This window comes from Myxocyprinus asiaticus, chromosome 19 (genome assembly GCF_019703515.2).
Source record: "Myxocyprinus asiaticus isolate MX2 ecotype Aquarium Trade chromosome 19, UBuf_Myxa_2, whole genome shotgun sequence".
In the NCBI taxonomy this organism is placed as follows: domain Eukaryota; kingdom Metazoa; phylum Chordata; class Actinopteri; order Cypriniformes; family Catostomidae; genus Myxocyprinus; species Myxocyprinus asiaticus.
Window position 1 is genome coordinate 33,704,423 of NC_059362.1, and position 17,645 is coordinate 33,722,067.

General features: G+C 40.5%; 1 protein-coding gene across 5 annotated transcripts in view; it reads right to left on the reverse strand.

Moving 5' to 3' along the window:
• LOC127456753 (hemicentin-1-like) overlaps window positions 1-17,645 on the reverse strand; it is a 145,180-nt gene that overhangs the window by 30,168 nt on the left and 97,367 nt on the right. For 3 of the 5 annotated variants that reach the window (XR_007899882.1, XM_051725314.1, XM_051725310.1), the window contains exons 47-85: window positions 17,065-17,178; window positions 16,141-16,227; window positions 15,840-16,031; window positions 15,582-15,755; window positions 15,241-15,354; window positions 14,982-15,127; window positions 14,733-14,883; window positions 14,268-14,450; window positions 14,015-14,128; window positions 13,713-13,900; window positions 13,393-13,489; window positions 13,023-13,184; window positions 12,799-12,912; window positions 12,291-12,493; window positions 11,118-11,199; window positions 10,876-11,007; window positions 10,623-10,772; window positions 10,244-10,400; window positions 9,552-9,676; window positions 9,252-9,435; window positions 9,044-9,141; window positions 8,586-8,864; window positions 8,304-8,500; window positions 6,950-7,031; window positions 6,713-6,849; window positions 5,564-5,705; window positions 5,332-5,476; window positions 5,122-5,249; window positions 4,844-5,000; window positions 3,771-3,892; window positions 3,513-3,677; window positions 3,314-3,421; window positions 2,989-3,126; window positions 2,133-2,267; window positions 1,783-2,052; window positions 1,313-1,503; window positions 1,019-1,232; window positions 734-868; window positions 415-605 (exon numbers count right to left, since the gene is read on the reverse strand). Coding sequence is in view for 4 of the 5 variants with exons in the window: in XM_051725314.1 (XP_051581274.1) it covers window positions 415-605; window positions 734-868; window positions 1,019-1,232; window positions 1,313-1,503; window positions 1,783-2,052; window positions 2,133-2,267; window positions 2,989-3,126; window positions 3,314-3,421; window positions 3,513-3,677; window positions 3,771-3,892; window positions 4,844-5,000; window positions 5,122-5,249; window positions 5,332-5,476; window positions 5,564-5,705; window positions 6,713-6,849; window positions 6,950-7,031; window positions 8,304-8,500; window positions 8,586-8,864; window positions 9,044-9,141; window positions 9,252-9,435; window positions 9,552-9,676; window positions 10,244-10,400; window positions 10,623-10,772; window positions 10,876-11,007; window positions 11,118-11,199; window positions 12,291-12,493; window positions 12,799-12,912; window positions 13,023-13,184; window positions 13,393-13,489; window positions 13,713-13,900; window positions 14,015-14,128; window positions 14,268-14,450; window positions 14,733-14,883; window positions 14,982-15,127; window positions 15,241-15,354; window positions 15,582-15,755; window positions 15,840-16,031; window positions 16,141-16,227; window positions 17,065-17,178 (5,903 nt within the window). In the remaining variant the exon portion in view is untranslated. The remainder of the gene's footprint in view (window positions 1-414; window positions 606-733; window positions 869-1,018; window positions 1,233-1,312; window positions 1,504-1,782; window positions 2,053-2,132; window positions 2,268-2,988; window positions 3,127-3,313; window positions 3,422-3,512; window positions 3,678-3,770; window positions 3,893-4,843; window positions 5,001-5,121; window positions 5,250-5,331; window positions 5,477-5,563; window positions 5,706-6,712; window positions 6,850-6,949; window positions 7,032-8,303; window positions 8,501-8,585; window positions 8,865-9,043; window positions 9,142-9,251; window positions 9,436-9,551; window positions 9,677-10,243; window positions 10,401-10,622; window positions 10,773-10,875; window positions 11,008-11,117; window positions 11,200-12,290; window positions 12,494-12,798; window positions 12,913-13,022; window positions 13,185-13,392; window positions 13,490-13,712; window positions 13,901-14,014; window positions 14,129-14,267; window positions 14,451-14,732; window positions 14,884-14,981; window positions 15,128-15,240; window positions 15,355-15,581; window positions 15,756-15,839; window positions 16,032-16,140; window positions 16,228-17,064; window positions 17,179-17,645) is intronic. The other 2 variants (XM_051725312.1, XM_051725311.1) reach the window with 2 other exon arrangements.

Sequence of the window (17,645 nt, forward strand, 5' to 3'; positions counted from 1 at the left end):
TAGCCAATTTCTTTCAGCTGGAATTATATAAATTTTATATTATACTGTACATCTGCTTTGGGTGTCTGTTGGCTTTAGTTTTTTTTTTTTTTTTTTTGACAACTGTTTTGTTGTTGTAATCATTCAATCGTAGAGTACATCAAAACTTAGGGTAATGAAAGCATTTTAGCCAAACGTAACTTTCTCAACAATATTATGCAATTTGAGTTATTCAATTTTTTTTTTTACAATTACTCGTCAGAATAATCATTAGATTACTTGATTACAAAAATAATCGACAGTGACAGCCCTACAATACATTTTACTCCAAAGCAACTTTACAAACTTAACAGCTTTTTTTAAATGCTTTGCATCTGTGTAGCTATTTCTGTGACTGAAGTGTTAAGTCAGGACAGTTGTCTTGTGTTTGTGTACCACTGTGCCATAGATGGCTAGAGATCCATTGTCAAGCTGGCGGATTCGGTTGCTAATCTGCACACTGATGCCCTTTTTGCTCCACTGGATATTGGGCAGAGGGTCACCTCGTACCTCACAGTTGAGTATGGCATTCCCTCCCAGGGGCTCAATGTGGTTTGAATGAACATCTCCATCTATAATTGGTGGTTCTGGATAAAGATGGAGAAGACACTGAGGCTTTTGGAAGAACTTACAGTCACAATGGCCTTGTCCACTGGCTTACAATATTCAAGTACAGCAAGTCATCATACTGTATAACAAAAGTGCTGATGTTCACCTTTAACATAGACGAATCCCAGAGATTTGATGGATCCCACACTGTTCTCAGCCACACAGGAGTAAGTGCCTGAGTCGTCCTTACTCACACGCTCAATCACCAGCTCACTGTGGCCATTGGCATTATCATACTTGGCTGTGGGCAAAGACAAGAATGTATTACTGTATATAATACTTTCCTGTTTCAAGCTGATTCATACATCACAGTCTATTGACACACAAGGCATAACTAGTAGTGCTGAAGTAAAGAGAAAGCAACTATGGATATTTGTAGACTGCTATATACCAGGGATAATATTGTTGTTGAATGCCCACGTGATCTTGGGTGGAGGGATACCAGTGACCCCACAGGTCAGTAGAAGGCGCTCTCCCTTGTTGAGAGCCACATCCCCCAGGAGCTCAGTGAAGGCTGGATGTGTGTTGATGGACAAACTAATGGTTTGACTGTCCTGCCCTACTGAATTGGTGCTGAAACATGTGTAACTCCCAGAATCCCCAGGCTACATAAACAGAGAGATACATCAGAAAATTGTTACAATATATAAACAATTTTAATTAAAAGAATGATTGGAACTCTGACCTGTGCAGTGTCTATGAGCAGCTCTCCGGTGGACAAGATTGTGTATTCTACAGTGGTGTCGGTAAGTGCAATGCCATCTTTCTCCCAGGAGATAGTGGGCTGTGGGACCCCTTCTGACACACAGGACAGCAAAGCTTGTGTGTTCTCCACCACTGACACCTCTGACTCTCCTCCACGGATGGAGGGAGGAACTGAGGTAGAGAGGGAGAGGTTGTTATAATAACAGGAGACAGCCTGACAGACTTACTAAAGTTATTCTACAAGGTGATCAATGTATTATCAATATTATCAAGCCATAATCAATCACACTATTTATATCAGGAACTACAGTATATTAATCACAATGATTATACAGGTCTCTATATATAGTATACGGTATATTATATCATATGATCAATTGAGTTGTTAAATAAGTCCAGCCAGAAGTTGCCTCATCAGTTCATCCATCCATCTATCCATCCATGACTTACTCTGTACAGTGAGGCTCATTTCCAGGCTGATGGTTCCAGCTACATTAGCAGCAGTGCAAGTGTATCTTCCTGTGTCTCCAGGTTGGGCAAAGGCAATCTGTAGTGCCCCAGTGCTGAGAACCCGCTTGCGCATTGACTTACTTAGCGGATGCCCGTCCTTGTACCAGGTGATAGAGGGAGTGGGGGAACCCTCTGAATGGCACTGCAGAGTTACAGATGCATCTAGTGCCACAGTGTAGGCCCTGATGTCAGAAGTGATTACTGGAGGCACTGTAGGCGAAATATGTAATATTTTAGAGACCCTTCCCCACAAACATCTTAACTTTGAACACATTCTGTGTGAGTCTAACCTTGCACTCTGAGTTTGGTTTTGCCCAGTGCAGTGCCTGCAGGATTTTGAGCCACACACATGTAGGTTCCAGAGTCCTCCACTTTGGCTTTAGAGATCTGCAGACCACCAATGGGAAGCACCGTAAAATCACCTTCTAATGGAGAAAGACATTAAGGCTTTGTACACACTGATCTTTAGGAATGACTCTCTGCATCGTCATTGTGCAAGTGATGCAATCAGATCCATTTGTTCAGACAGTGTAGTCAATGTCCAGTATACAGTATACTGTATACATTGGTTGCTATAGTAATGATTTAAGTGTCAACACAACGCCAAGGGACATGAGAGTAGTTGTCATTGTAGAAAGAGAGAACAGAAACCTGAAAATTCACAATATCTCGCCATCAGATAACATTAGCATCAGAAGAATTACATCAATTACACATTAATTTACATTATAGTACTTAAACACTTTCTTGTTCATTCATTCACCATTCATTACAAAGTGTAAGTCACAAATTGGCAAAAAAGAGTGACAGCAGTTGACACTACTGGGCTTTGTGTATGAAGTTAAATACACGTAGCATCCCAAAATATTAAAAAAAGCACTTGAAAACCAAATCTAGCCATTCAGGCTTGAACACATTTCCAAAAAATCATATTTTAATAAGATTTCAAACCACATATGGATGTTTTTTTTTTTTTTTTTTTTTTGCTGTCTAGACAGCAAACAACTAAATAATCAGATTTGTGCTGCCTGTCTGAACAAAGTCTATGTAGGTATCTACTATCCTTATTAATTTTGCAGGAGATGTTTTTTTGGAAAACATGTAAAGTATGTCAAGACTTGTAAACTCGGTGAATTTTTCTTTTACCTGTGGTAAAGATGTTGATGCCCTCTTTCTGCCAGGTGATGGTTGGGCGAGGAAAGCCTGTTGCTCTGCAGGGCAGGGTCACATGGTTGTTTAGGATCACATCCAGTGTTGAGGGGTGTGACTGTATCACTGGAGGTTCTAAAAAAATGAAAAGACAGGCAATCATTTATCGAAATGGATGTATGGCTGTATATTAATGCACAATCATATTATACAAAAAAAAAACATTTTTGTTTATAATAATAAGAGTGGCATGTTTGAAAGTGTGTTGAGCTGTGTCTTTTTCTGTGTAATTGTGTATGCTTCTGCACTTGTTGTCTCTTACCATATACTGCGAGTTGAACGTGTCGGTGGGCAGTGCCTGCAGTGTTCTTGGCCACACAAGAGTAACGGCCTGAGTGACTCAGCTCTGCAGCTGTGATCTCAAGAGGACCTAAGAGAGACCAGGGAAACAGGAAATCAACACTTGGATGTGCAAGAAATACGTTTCTTTTTTTGTTACTCCATTACTGCATAAAAAGTACCTGGTGGCAATATCTTATAGCCCTCTCCAGCTTTAGCTAGTCTTATTCCATCTTTGCTCCAGTATAGGACAGGTTGAGGCACTCCAGAGGCAGTGCAGCTGATGACCACCGGGGACAGTCTGTTTACCACAAGCTCTGTGGCCTCATCAGCAATAGAGGGAGGAACTGTAGAGGAAAATAAATATTAACTCCCCTTGAAGTTCACATACAGATACAGATCTTTATGATGGATGTCACAAATGTCAATGGAGCATTCACCATGTACAGTCAGCTGAATGACTCTACTGTCCTGGCCTGCCTCATTGGATACAACACACTTGTACAAAGCAGTGTCCTCTACTGTGGGTGCTATGACAACCAGAGACCCTGATGACAGCAACCTGAAGAAAGAAAAAAACAGTTGGTCTACGTAATATTTTATCAAAATGTTATAACCTGCACTCCCTTTGGAATTACTTTCCCTTTCGGTTGATGTCACCAATCCCTCTTCAACCCTTCCCCTCCAACCACCAGGCTCCATTCTGGTATGTAACGCCCACTTTTCTCAATTCAAGCAATTACTGATGGATAAAATCAAGTCCTGTTTTACTTGAAAATGTGTCACATTACAGAAGCAAATGTCATTTCACGTTGACTTGAGAGTTTAAAGGGACAGTTCATGAAAATTCTCTCATTATTGACTCACCCTCATGCCATCCCAGATGTGTGTGACTTAATTTCTTCTGCAGAATGCAAAAAAAGATTTTTTTAGAAGAATATCTCAGCTCTGTTGGTTCTTACAATGCAAGTGAATGGTGACCAGACCACTGAAGCTCCAATAATCACATAAAGGCCACATAAAAGTAATCCATAAGACTCCAGTAATTTAATCCATGTCGCCAGAAGTGATATGATTATGCGTTTACCATAAATCTCAACTTTCACTTTCAAAATGTGAGAATGTGAAAGTAGAGATTTATTGTAAAAAAGGACTTAAATATTTATCTGTTTCTCACCCACACTTATCATATCACTTCTGAAGATTTAACCAGTGGAGTCTTATAGAGTATTTTTATGTAGCTTTATGTGAGTTTTGGAGCTTCAAAAGGTCTAAACACCATTCACTTGCATTGTTTAGGACCAACAGAGCTGAGATATTCTTCTAAAAATCTTCCTTTGTGTTCAGCAGAAGAAAGAAAGTTATACATATCTGTGATGGCATAAGGGTGAGTAAATGATTAGAGCATTTCATTTTTGGGTGAACTTTCCATTTAATGTTGACAAAACTGTAAGCATGTATTTGGTGATTCAGTGAGAAGTGATAAAAGGAGAGGGAGGAAACCTGGCTGAACCTGTACATATTCTGGTTCTGGTCAGTGTTCAAAGCTTGAGCATTTTTGGTCCAACTGACATCGGGTTTGGGGATGCCAGTAGCTTCACAGGACAGTGTGGTCTGGATGTTCACAATCACAGTGATGTTAGTGGGACCCTCTGCGATGGAGGGTGGCACTGGGGTGGGAGAAAGTATTTGCATTTTTACAGTAAGAATTTATTTAATTTATGTATCACAGTATTGGAAAGATTTGCATTGTATGTATTTCAATGCATATGTGTGTATCTCAAGACTCACCATACACCTGCAGATCTACTCTCTTACGCTCTGTCCCTGCCTGGTTGGTGGCCATGCAAAGGTAGCGGCCCGTATCAGTCACCTGGGCTGAGAGGATGTGGAGTGAGCCATCCTCACCAAACCTGTACCTAAGTAAGTAAAACATGCATAATGTTATTTTCTATCAACCATATTGAGAGCTGTGAACTTCTCTGAATTTGTGCTGCTGACCTGGGATTGTTTCTGGCAAGGATGGATCCATGTTTCCTCCAGGAAATGCGTGGAGCAGGTACTCCATTCACAATACACTCTAGCACCACCGGTTGGTTGATATGAACTGACAAAGACTGAGGACCATCTTTTATTGTGGGAGGAACTGGTAATAGACAAAATATACTTCAATATACTGGGATGTGCTTACATTAGTGGAACAAACATTGAAACTAAAGAAATTGCTGGTCACCATTGACACTAATGTTGAAATGGCGCCTGGTTTCCCCAGCAACATTGCTCGCCACACAAATGTACTGGGCCTCGTCTCCAAGCTCTGCATTATTGATCTGCAGGTAACGACCACTAGACAAGACACGTACCCGTGGAGACATCTAGAAAATGATTGCAAAAACTGTTTAGCCTCACAAACAAAACTTGCTGCTAAGCACATTAATTATCCTTTTCTATCACCGACAACATGGGTGTGCAACATAGGCCATGTCCACGCTACTACGGTTTAATTTGAAAATGCATTTTTTCCCTATGTTTTGGCCTTCCATCCACTCTGAGACAGCGTTTTTGACATCGAAAATCGAGCTTTTTAAAAATGCTCTCCCAAGTGGCTAAATCTGAAAAGGCCATCTTAGCATTGTAGTTTGGACATGGAAAACAGAGATTTCTGAAAACGATGATGTATTTGTTGTCATGTGATCCAATCAACCTAAAACAATCAAGATGGTGGCCCATGTAGCAGCGTTGTTGTGCCTGCTATCCACTTTGATAGCATTGTTAAAGATAAATGTTACTTTGCACAACCTTCAGATTGCATTTCTTCAAAGGCAACGTCAAGTTTACTCGTAATTGCTGTCCAGAGACTGAACACGAGCACGATATCATTACAGACCATATATGGAATGGCGATTTTTTTGCATTCGCAGTAAGGTCATTTAAGAGTCTTCATACATTTTAGTGTGGAGGAGCAACTTATGGAAAATGCTTGAAAACGGCAGTGTGAACTGAGAGCGCTTTGAAAACAAGAAAAGGTTTCAAATGTATCCGGATTAGTCTGGATGTAGCCTGAATGTGGTGAAATGAACAACAAATAAACACGAAAACCACAAAAAACAAACAATCTATTTGCATTTAAAACCCCAAAGTACCTACTCCATTGGTCAGCAATCTTTTTTGACAAGAAGTGCCAATTTAATCACTTCTAATCACTTGTTAATCACTGTGCTATATCACATATAACAAAATATAGAAACCATACATGTTTCTCAGTCTTATCACGGACCAGAGACTATCATTGCATCCTGATCATGGTTGCCACAAGGTTTCTGACCCCTGACCTAATCATTCACATCATGGCTTTCCCCAAACCTAATAATCATGACTGTACCTTCAGGGGTGCTCCATCTCTAAACCAGGTGAGTGTTGGTGATGGAACTGCATCAGATTTACACTCAAGGGTAACCTGTCTGTTTTGTAGAACAGACACATCTTGGACACTACCATCTCCAGCAATGTTGGGCGGAACTGTTGGAACAAATTGTCATTATATGTGATTACTAAAAATTAGATGTGGGAGACATCCTATTTTGACATTTTGGAAAATATAACAACCTTTAAGACCCACCATGTACTCTGACGAGAAATTCTTTGTCATCATCTCCAGCAGGGCTGGTGGCCAAACAGGTGTATCGTCCAGTGTTTTCCACCTGCATGTACAGTAAGTGTGTAAGTTAGCAAGAGAGGAATAAGGAACGTGGAAGATAAAATATATGCACAGTAATCACACCTTGATTTACACAAATAGGATACACTACATGGCTTAAATTATGTGGACAGCCCCTTATAATTAAGCGATTTAGCTATTTCAGGAGCATAACATCAATGCAACCTCCTTAGACAAACATTTTCAGTAGAATGGGGGCCTTTTCTGTTCCAGCATGAGGGTGCCCCTGCCAGGCCTCATTGTCCAACATCAGTGGCTGGCCTGACTGATGCTCTTCTGTCTGAATGGGGCAAATCCAAGCAGCTGTGCTCCAATATCTAATGGAATGCCTTCCCAAAAGAGTGAAAGCTATAGTAGTAAAGGGAGCACCATCTCGCTATTATTGTTTTGAAATTAAATGTTCAACAGGCACATACACTCACTGAGCATTGTATTAGGAACACTATGGTCCTAATAAAGTGCCTGACGTGGTCTTCTGCTATTGTATGCTATCCGCCTCGAGGTTCAACGTGTTGTGCATTCTGTGATGCTATTCTGGTTATCTGAGTTACCGTAGCCTTTCTGTCAGCTCGAAACAGTCAGGGCATTCTCCGTTGATCTCTCTCATCAACAAAGCATTTCCATCTGCAGAACTGCCGCTCACTGCATGTTTTTTGTTTTTGGCACCATTCTGCGTAAACTCTAGAGACTGTTGTGCGTGAAAATCCCAGGAAATCAGCAGTTACAGAAATACTCAATCCAGCCTGCCTGGCACCAACAATCATGCCACGGTCGAAATCACTGAAATCAAATTTTTCCCCATTCTGATGGTTGATGTGAACATTAACTGAAGCTCCTGACCCATATATGGTTGATTTTATGCATTGCACTGCTGCCACATGTTTGGCTGATTAGATAATCACATAAATATGTAGGTGTACAGGTGTTACTAATAAAGTACTCAATGAGTGTACATGTTTGGTGGTCTACATATTTTGGCCATGTAGTGTTTCTCGATCAACATCTTTTGTTGTTCCTGGAACATTATTCCAATCAACCAATCAAAGCTCTGATTTAGCTCTGGTTAGGGTCAAGGCTGATTGGTTCGTAAAAATATTGTTCTAGAAACAACAAATGTTGATAAAGGAACATGTCCTACTTGTGTTACATTGTGCAGCATGGGATATGGGACATGCATTAGAAAAGATGGGAACAAGAATGCTACTGCCTCTTTTTACATTACATCTTTAGTTCTTTTTTAAGTTATCTGTCTTACCTGAGCAGAAGCAACTCTGAGCACCTCTCCATCTCTGAGGAGCCGTATGCTGTCTGTCTGAGGCAGTGGTCGTCCATCCTTCAGCCAGGTGAGAGTGGGCACAGGTATGCCCTTAGCATCACACACCAGTGATAAGATATGGTTTACAACCACAGAGACCTCAGTGGGCACACCAGAGCCATTGATCCGTGGTGGGTCTGAGAGAGGGGATCGATGTCAATGAGACAAAGTTGTGAATTTTATCTTGTTGATACAGTATATCTCTCAGACTCTATCTCTCACCCAGTACTTTGAGGCTGAAGTGGCGGCTTGCGGCTCCAGCGTGGTTATGTGCGGTGCAGGTGTAGCTTCCAGTGTGGTTGACTCTCACAAAGGAAAGCTGCAGAGTGCCATTTTGGTTAAGGAGCGACAGGTGAGCATCTTTAGGCAGTGCTGCACCATTTCTCAGCCAAGTAATGGTAGGGCTGGGTGTCCCATCTGCGATGCAGATGAAAGTGGCCGTATTTCCTCTCACAACTGTCACTTCCTCTGTGCTTCCCGCCCCATCCAAACTGGGCAGAACTGAGAACAATGGCACAGTAAATTAAATGATTTAGTATGCATGGATTTAGTAATACAAAACATTAAAATATATATAATATGTTAGTAAAATGATTAGGGCAGAATAATTTCACAGTAAATGCATCTAAATTTAAATAAATCTCAAGACCTGCATAGTACACACAGAAAGGTTAACTCACCATACACCTCTAGGTTGTAGTGTCTGTTGTCCACTCCGGCTCTGTTGGAGGCCACACATGTATAGGTGCCTCCATCTGAAACCTGTGCATGGGCAATTCTATCACAGAAAATGGCAATCAAACATGTAGAATTACAATGAGATGTCTGGCATTAAGTATTATGATTTTAAAAACTGTCATCATGTTTTGAGCGTGTATGATCTCTTACCGGAGGACCTGGCCCGCAGACAGCAAGCGGATCTGAGAGGACACTGGCAGCGGCAAACCGTTCCTTAGCCAGTTGAGCTGTGGAGGCGGAGAACCACTTGCTACACATTCAATATTTATTGAGCTGTCCAGCACCACAGTCAGTTCCTTGGCAGCAGGCCCGTTCCCCTGGATCAGAGGAGGAACTGGGAACAGGACATGCAACTATCAGAAAAATACTACTGTTGGGTTTGGATGCATTCTACAGTTGTAACAAAATTCCACCTATTGCAGCGAAGAAACCTGTAAAGATAAAACTTACCATATACATTTAGATTGAATATTTTGTCTTCCTCTCCAGCCTGACTGGTGGCCACACAAGTGTATTTCCCACTGTCTGATGTGTTGACTGCTGTCACAGTCAGTGTGCTGCCATCAGGACTGATTCTGAAGGCGTGGCAAAAAAAAAAAAAAAAAGAATTTACTGACTTGTATTGTCACCAAACCTTCTGCTTCAGGATTCTGTTTTTGCAATGAGGCACAGCATCCCACAATTTGGGCTTCACAACATTCAAAATAATACCCAATTCTATTTTTGCAACACATTTTTATTTTTTTATACTAAAATGCCATGCGTTACAACAAAACTGTTTTTGTTAAATGTGTATTTTTACTTTCATTTAAACAACCAGTAAGTAATAAGACTGATTTAACTCTCATACATTTAATACAATTTAAAAACATGTCTTTCAAAAAGTACGTATAATACACTAACGGTTCCTGATTTATTTTTAGTAGGACATGACCAAAAGAAATGATGTGATCCAGAGAGATTCACTCATCATTTGTTGTTGCATCCAACTAGTGAGAACAACACAATAGAAGTTTGACTATTTATTGTAGATACTGTATGTTATTTCCTAGCATCCATTTTCTCGTCATATTTAATAGATTAAAAACAGACTCAAATTAACAGCATAATCTTGAGCTTCAAGAAGCAGACAAAGATCTCACTTGATATTCTGGGCAGTTCTGCTAAGTGTCTTTCCATCCTTCAGCCACTGGATCTCAGGAGTTGGAGTTCCTATGGCACGGCACACCAACTGGATGCTGTCGTTCAGCAAAACACTCACCTCGCTAGGTAACTCAGAACCTGCGATGTTGGGTGGGACTAAAGAACACACAAAACAGATGGTAAATATCTGATAACAGCAGATACAAATGTTAAAGTTATAGCTCGATGGGAACGAATGAGCAGTTAAAACAAAAGCATATGCTTTTTAGAAAATTAAAATGTCATCATTTAGGACATTTCAATTTTAGAAAATGTTATTTCAGCATGTGGTAGTGTGCTCTGTTCTGTATGTTTGTTTGTTTGTTCATGTTTCTGTACCTTGTATTGTAAGATGGTAGTTCTTGTGGGCCTTGCCTTCCACATTGGATGCCACACAGGTGTAAGTGCCGCTGTCAGATAACTGTGAGCGGGCAATCTGCAGCTTACTGCCCCCGGACAGGACATGCATCTCCAGGGACTCAGAGTTCTCTAGAAAGAAAACAAAAACTTGAGCATACGTTAGGTTTAAAATGTGATAGTCAAATGTAAAGCCTACATGTATAGTAAGTGTTCTGTAAATTTTTTATCTCACCAATAACTCTGCCGTTCTTTAACCAGGTGAGGGAGGGAGGGGGGATTCCCGTGGCATCACAAGCAAAGGTGACGGGATTGCTGATGGTTTCCACCACACGCTCCACTGCTGGGCCATCCAGCTGTGGGGGAACTGCACAAAGGTTTCATTTCTGTTAGGCTCAAACTAACCTTTAGGCCACAACACAAATCAAAACAAACTTTGCATCACAAACTTAAGTTACAGTTTCTGTCATTTCTCACCATGAATGTTGAGATGGAAGTTCTTATCTACTTGACCTGCTACATTTGTGGCCTTACAGACATACCGGCCTGTATCGGACACCTGACAGACAGAAAGAGTGGTAGTGCAGATGAAATTATACATGCATTCTGAAATAAAGCTACTTTTCTAGCAATCATATGCTTTTTTTTCAACTGCTCATTCCATCCCATCGAAAGCTAGCACCTACTCATTTATTTAACCCTTAAACTCATAACTTGGATCTTTAGTGACCCGTGAGGTACGCCCCCTGTACCTCATCCATTTTTTGGAGTTGTGCCCACACCTCTTTATTATTCCTCAATCTCTCACTTATAAATAGTGTTATACAAAAAATATATAAAAATTGCAAAATAAAAAAATAAAACCAATTTTTTTTTTTATAATGGTTTAAGTACCAAAAGTGTATAGGGTCATTAGAGACCCTAGGTATGTATGTTTTTCACTTCCATTAAGTTATATTTTTACGATTATTTCATATCTATATAAGTTTACTATCACAGGATATCTATTTATTTGTTTATTACAAGAGGAATAAGTACTATATTCATACAAATAAATACTATATCACATTGATTTTCTGTGCAACAATGAGTTAACAACGGTCATTTATCAGTGTTCCATATGCATGTACACATACATATAATTTTTTTTATTTCTTACTCAAGGTGACACTGTTGTTTCAGTGATTGACTTGATTTACATTTGACTTTGCTATTCGATGAAGGAACAACATGGAAGTAAACTATAGCAAGTACAACACATGAACAGTATGATTAGGCAATTGAAATTTGGGTGTACTACTGAAATGATGCAAGTTGTGCATCTATTTAGACTCAATAAGTGCCTTAGAAATTACTTGTGTAGCTTATGAGTAGCTTATGTGTATCTTATGTGTTATGTGTAGCTCAATATGTTTTTGACAGCCAGTTGCATCTCAGCAAATTTTAGCGTGAAAGTAATTAATTGTGGTCTAGATTTGTCCTGATTTGTTGCATTTTCTCTTTGATATATGAAAAATAAAACATCAGAATATATTTTGAAAATGTAACTATCTGGGCATTTTGTAGAACAATGTAAGTGACAGGTCTCTAAAGACCCAAATAAGTAAGAGTGTCTGGTGAAATTGCCATGCATTTATGGGTTAAACATACCTCTGTTTCTTTCAGTTCCAGCATTTGTCCATCAGCTAGTATTCGCAGGTTGGCAGTTTCAGTGATGGGGCGTCCGTTCTTGTACCAAGTAATGATGGGTGGAGGCACAGCATTAGATTCACACTCCAGAGTGATATATTTGCCTGCACGCATGTTTAACATCACTGGAGAATCCCCACTGCTCTGTTTAATACTGGGAGGCACTGAAAAGATCAAAGATTAGTAATTTAGGTCAATGTGAGTTTCTACAGTAGGCATTGCTTTGTGGTGAACAAATTGACATTACAATCCATGGCACCAATGTAAAATGCAACAAAACAAAATTTATTCTCACTCTACCTAACATTCTGTAATTTTAGGACTATAGAGGACCTGCATTTATAGGTGTATTCAACAAAAGAATATAACTGATCCAAACAAATATTCTAAAGCTTTATTCCAGTTTTTATAACAAGCAAATATAAAACACAATCATTGTACATATATGCACATGCAAACACATTCTAACCATAAACTGTAAGATAAATTAGTTTTTGGGCCTCTCCTGCTTGGTTGATCGCCACACAGCTGTATTTCCCACCATCAGACATCTTTGCCTTCAGGATCTGGAGAGTACGACCACCTAGATAGAGAGAGACAGAACTAGCGTAAGAGACAGAGTGGAGAAAGGGCAACAAATGTGTAACATGTATCCAGTGTAAACTATGTAGTCCCCATATAACGTGTGTGTACCAGGCATTATGAGTGCACTGGTGCTGGCCTGTATTAGTCTCCCGTCTTTGAACCAGCTGAGGGTGGGAGGCGGAAGTCCAGTGGCCTCACAGCTCAGAGAGATGAAGTTATTCAGCACCACTGTCACATTCTCCTCTCTGATGCCCACAATAAAAGGAGTCACTGACAACAAATACAACCATGATATCAGCAATTATGCATTTATGCTTAATTAGTTATTCAGCATGTCACATTCACCAAAATATAAAGAGTAAAATGCTTTTCCATTAATGATTAATTAAAAACAGTAACACAGATATACCCGTAGGAATAGGGGAATCACTTTTTCGACCTGCATTTCTTAACAGGCCTTACTCCAAGATAAACTCACCGTGTATGTGGAGGTTAAAGTATTTCTCTGCTATTCCGGCTAGATTTTGAGCCACACACACATAACGTCCTGTATCTATCACCTGTGCATTCAAAATCTGTAACACACATACAAATGCATACCACTTATGAAGTATACTTCCATCAGAATTTCTCCTTTTGTGTCCAGGGAAAAAAGGAAGTCATATAGGTTTGAAACCATATGAAGGTGAGTAAATAATGAGAGAATTTTATTTTTTGGGTGAACTATCCCTTTACTAGAAAATATTGAAAAGTCAAAGTTATATTGCAGTGTTCTTGTGAAATATATCTGTCTCTCACCTGCAGTGTCCTGCCATTGTAAAAAAGTTTATGTGTGTTGTCTGGTGTCAGGGGTTGACTGTCTTTGATCCAGCTGATTTTAGGGGTGGGGCTTCCATCCACCTGACACTCCAGTATTGTGGTCTTGTTAACCAGCACTGTGACCTCATCAGGCAGGTCACTATTAGCTCCACGAATCGAGGGGGGCACTATCACAATCAAGACACAAAGATAAAATATGCACCTATGTAAACCCTTTAGCAATTAAGAAAAAAGGCTAATATTCAGGTTGCATATAAATTCCATATTCAGGTTGGACTCACACAACACTCTGACATCATATTGAACTGAGTCTTCTCCAGCCTCATTAACAGCCACACAGGTGTATCTCCCAGAATCTTCTGCCTGGGTCCGAGGGATCTGGAGGACTCTTCCACCTGTGTGAGAATTAAAAAGGCACAACATCCTTATACAGCTCTTATACAAGGAGGCACAATGACAAGGACACAGCATATTTAGCAAATTATTTTGCCATGACATATCAAAATGTAACTACCAGTTATCAAAATCTCTCACCAGGCAGGATGAGTACTTTATCATTAGAGGACAGCAGGCGTCCATCTTTATACCAGGTGAGTACAGGAGGGGGGACAGCATTGGTCTCGCAGTACAGGGAGATGGGATTATTAAGAATGACATCCCTCACGTCTCCATTATTACCAGGGCTGGGGTCTCCAGAGCCTTGGAAACTAGGGGGAACTGAGATACAGGCAGGATTTAAGTATTGAGATAAAGAATAGAGATGAAGCCTAAAGACAACTTTAACAATCCATAGATAAAAGGTTTAGAAACCAACTGATAAATGGTGTACTCTTGGTTTGGTAACACCTGGCCATAGCCATTCAGTTAATAAGCCAATCAGCTAAAGCGGCTTTTAAAGAGAAATATCCTTCTTAAAGGATGAATTTAAAGGAAAGTATGTGAAGCTTCTCACTATGATATACTAACACTGACTGACTAAAGCTTGTTAACCTTGTTCACCTTGTATGTTTACATCAAAGTCCTTCTCATCTTCTCCAGCGATGTTGCTGGCTACACAGGTGTAACGACCTGTATCAGAAACCTGAGTGTGTTTAATTTGAATTATCCGACCATTAGCTGTAAAAGTGAGGTGACCGTCTGCTTTCAGGATCTATGGACAGAGAGAAACACAGCAGAGTAAAAACAAAAAAAAAATCAAAGCAGTATACCAAACAATAGTTTGCATCTTTTGAGATTTGTGTTTCTCACCTGGCCATCCTTGTACCACACTAATGTTGGTTCCGGGATAGCCTGAGCCTCACATTCCAGTGTAAGAGTGTTGTTAACCTTGATTTTCACCTCTTTAGGGGCCAGACCCTCTCCTGGAATGTCATTTTTATTGATAACTGGAGGGACTGCAGCAAAGGGACATTTACACACAGGTTACAAAGAACTCACACGTAGATGTTCTATTCCTCTACGCCAACAGGTGGCGATGTGGTGTAAGTAGTTCAGCTCTCACACGCACCGAAAACTTTGACCTCATAGTTCTTAAGAGTCTCCCCAGCCTCGTTAGTCGCCACACATGTATATCTCCCAGCATCCTCTTCCTTCGCATTCATGATCTGTAAAGTGCGGCCACCTGATGACAGATGCATCATTGAGCTGGTCGGATAAGAACTGTTCCTAAACTGTTAATGTGTGTTAGTGTAGTCAGGTTATTACTGCACCTTTTAAAGTTCCAATCAAAATTCTAAAGAAGGAACTAAGACATATTAAGCATACCAATAAGTAATAATGTAGCTTAAAGAGATCCCATTTAAACAGCTGACAGTAGAACAGTGCAAGTTGGAATTGTTGAGATCTGACCTGGAAGTACCCTAACATTTCGGCTGGATTCGAAGGGTGTGCCGTCTTTGAGCCAGGTGATGATGGCAGGGGGGTATGACTGAGCTTCGCACACAAGAGAGGTGGGACTGTTCAAAGTCACAGTAACCTCTTCAGCAGAGCCTTCTGAACCAGAACCAGCGATAGTGGGAGAGACTGGTCACAGAAAAATTCATAGGGTTAAAATGTAGTAGCAAAAAATCACTGGAGACACAATTTAATGTTGCCACACAAATATACCTAACACATTGAGGTTGAAGTGTCTGGTCCTGTCTCCAGCGCTGTTAGAGGCCAAACAGCTATACCTGCCTGTGTCGGCCACCTGAGATCCACTGATCTGCAGGAAATGGCTATTTGACATCAACTGCAGCCTTGCACCTCTAGCCAAAGGCTGCCCATCCTTCAGCCATGTAACCTCTGGGACCGGATTACCTTGATAAACCAAAAAATTGGTTTATAAAAGGTAAGACATAAACATAGAGGAATTAGAGAGCCCATGTTGTCCGCATATTTATGTTGGCCTGTGGTTTGTGTCACCTACCAGTGACTTCACAGGCCAAGATGACATTCTGTCTCTCTTTCACCTTCACGTCCTCCACTGTGCCTTCGTTTACAATGCTGGGCGGTACTGAAGTCAACAGAACAAAGATTTACAGATTTTTTAGTTTACGATGAAAGTAAAGCTTTGTTTCAAAGTCTTGTGAGCTGCTTAGGCAACATTTTAAGGCATCATAGGTGCACTCCCAATGCAAAGGCTGTTTTAAGCAGGCACCACAACTATGCTGCCTTCTAAGACACCTCTTTTTGGCCAGACTCTAAGGTAGCATGCATAGATACTTCTCAAAAAAAGGCAATTCCAGAATGCATTGTGATGAGGTTAATGAACATTTCCATCAAAAACTGTAGACAGAGTCAATTATTATTATTAATTTTTTTTTACGCAGACCACTTCAAATTAGTCACTTCAACAAAACCCAACAACAAGTCAGTACAGCAGAAAGAATTAAACATTTCTGGAAGTACAGTGGGAAAAGCACATACACTATAAACTATACCATTTATACACACCAGTATAAAATATCGATTGTCCCTCACGTTTGCAGCATCCGCTACAGGTCATGAAAGAACGTTAAGGAAAAAACATAACAAATACTCTGGTATATCTGGAAATAAAGCGAAGCAACGGAGAATGAAATAGAAAAGTCTTCCTCGGATGCCATGTTTGTTATTTACACAAGTGTTGCGGGGTAATTACATTGTTGTGGAGAAAGCTCATTACTGACAGAGCAGCATGAATACAGGAGTAAAGAGTACGCCGTTTATACAGTGCATGTCAACAGGAACACCACCTTCTTAAAATAAGCCGCTTTCTGGTGTCCATGTAAACATAGTCAGTGAGGCAGCTAACTAGGTTTTGGAAAAGAGCCTAAGTTGCAAAACTGTCCCATGTACAGCATTGTGTTACCCAGGACGTTGAGGTCGAAGTTCTTCCTTTCCTCTCCAGCAGAGTTGGACACAATGCAGGTGTATCTCCCTGCATCTTCACTTGCAGCATGCATCAAACGCAGGCCTCGCCCACCTGAGAAGATACAGACACAATATACACTCACTCAGCACTTTATTAGGAACACCGGTACACCTACTTATTCATGCAATTATCTAATCAGCAGTGAGGCAGCAGTGCAATGCATAAAATCATGCAGATATGGGTCAGGAGCTTCAGTTCTGTTTCATTCCTCCTGACCGCCAGAGGTGGTGCTTAGCACTAGTGGATAATCGCAGCACCAGCCAGATAGGTCGAGAAAATGTATCAACAAAATCATGTCATGACGCAGACCGAGCCACAAGGATAAAATCCACAGCAGCTCGGTGCCCTGCCTCTTTCATTTTCTTGCTATATGATAGGTCGTTGTCTTCTCCAAGCTGTTCAGTGCCGTTTACCCGAGTTGCAAGGATTCGCCCTCTCGAGCTGTGACAGCACGCTCTACACCATCATCTGGACGGATTTCTCATATTACGTAATACGTGAGTGCATTTATTTTATAC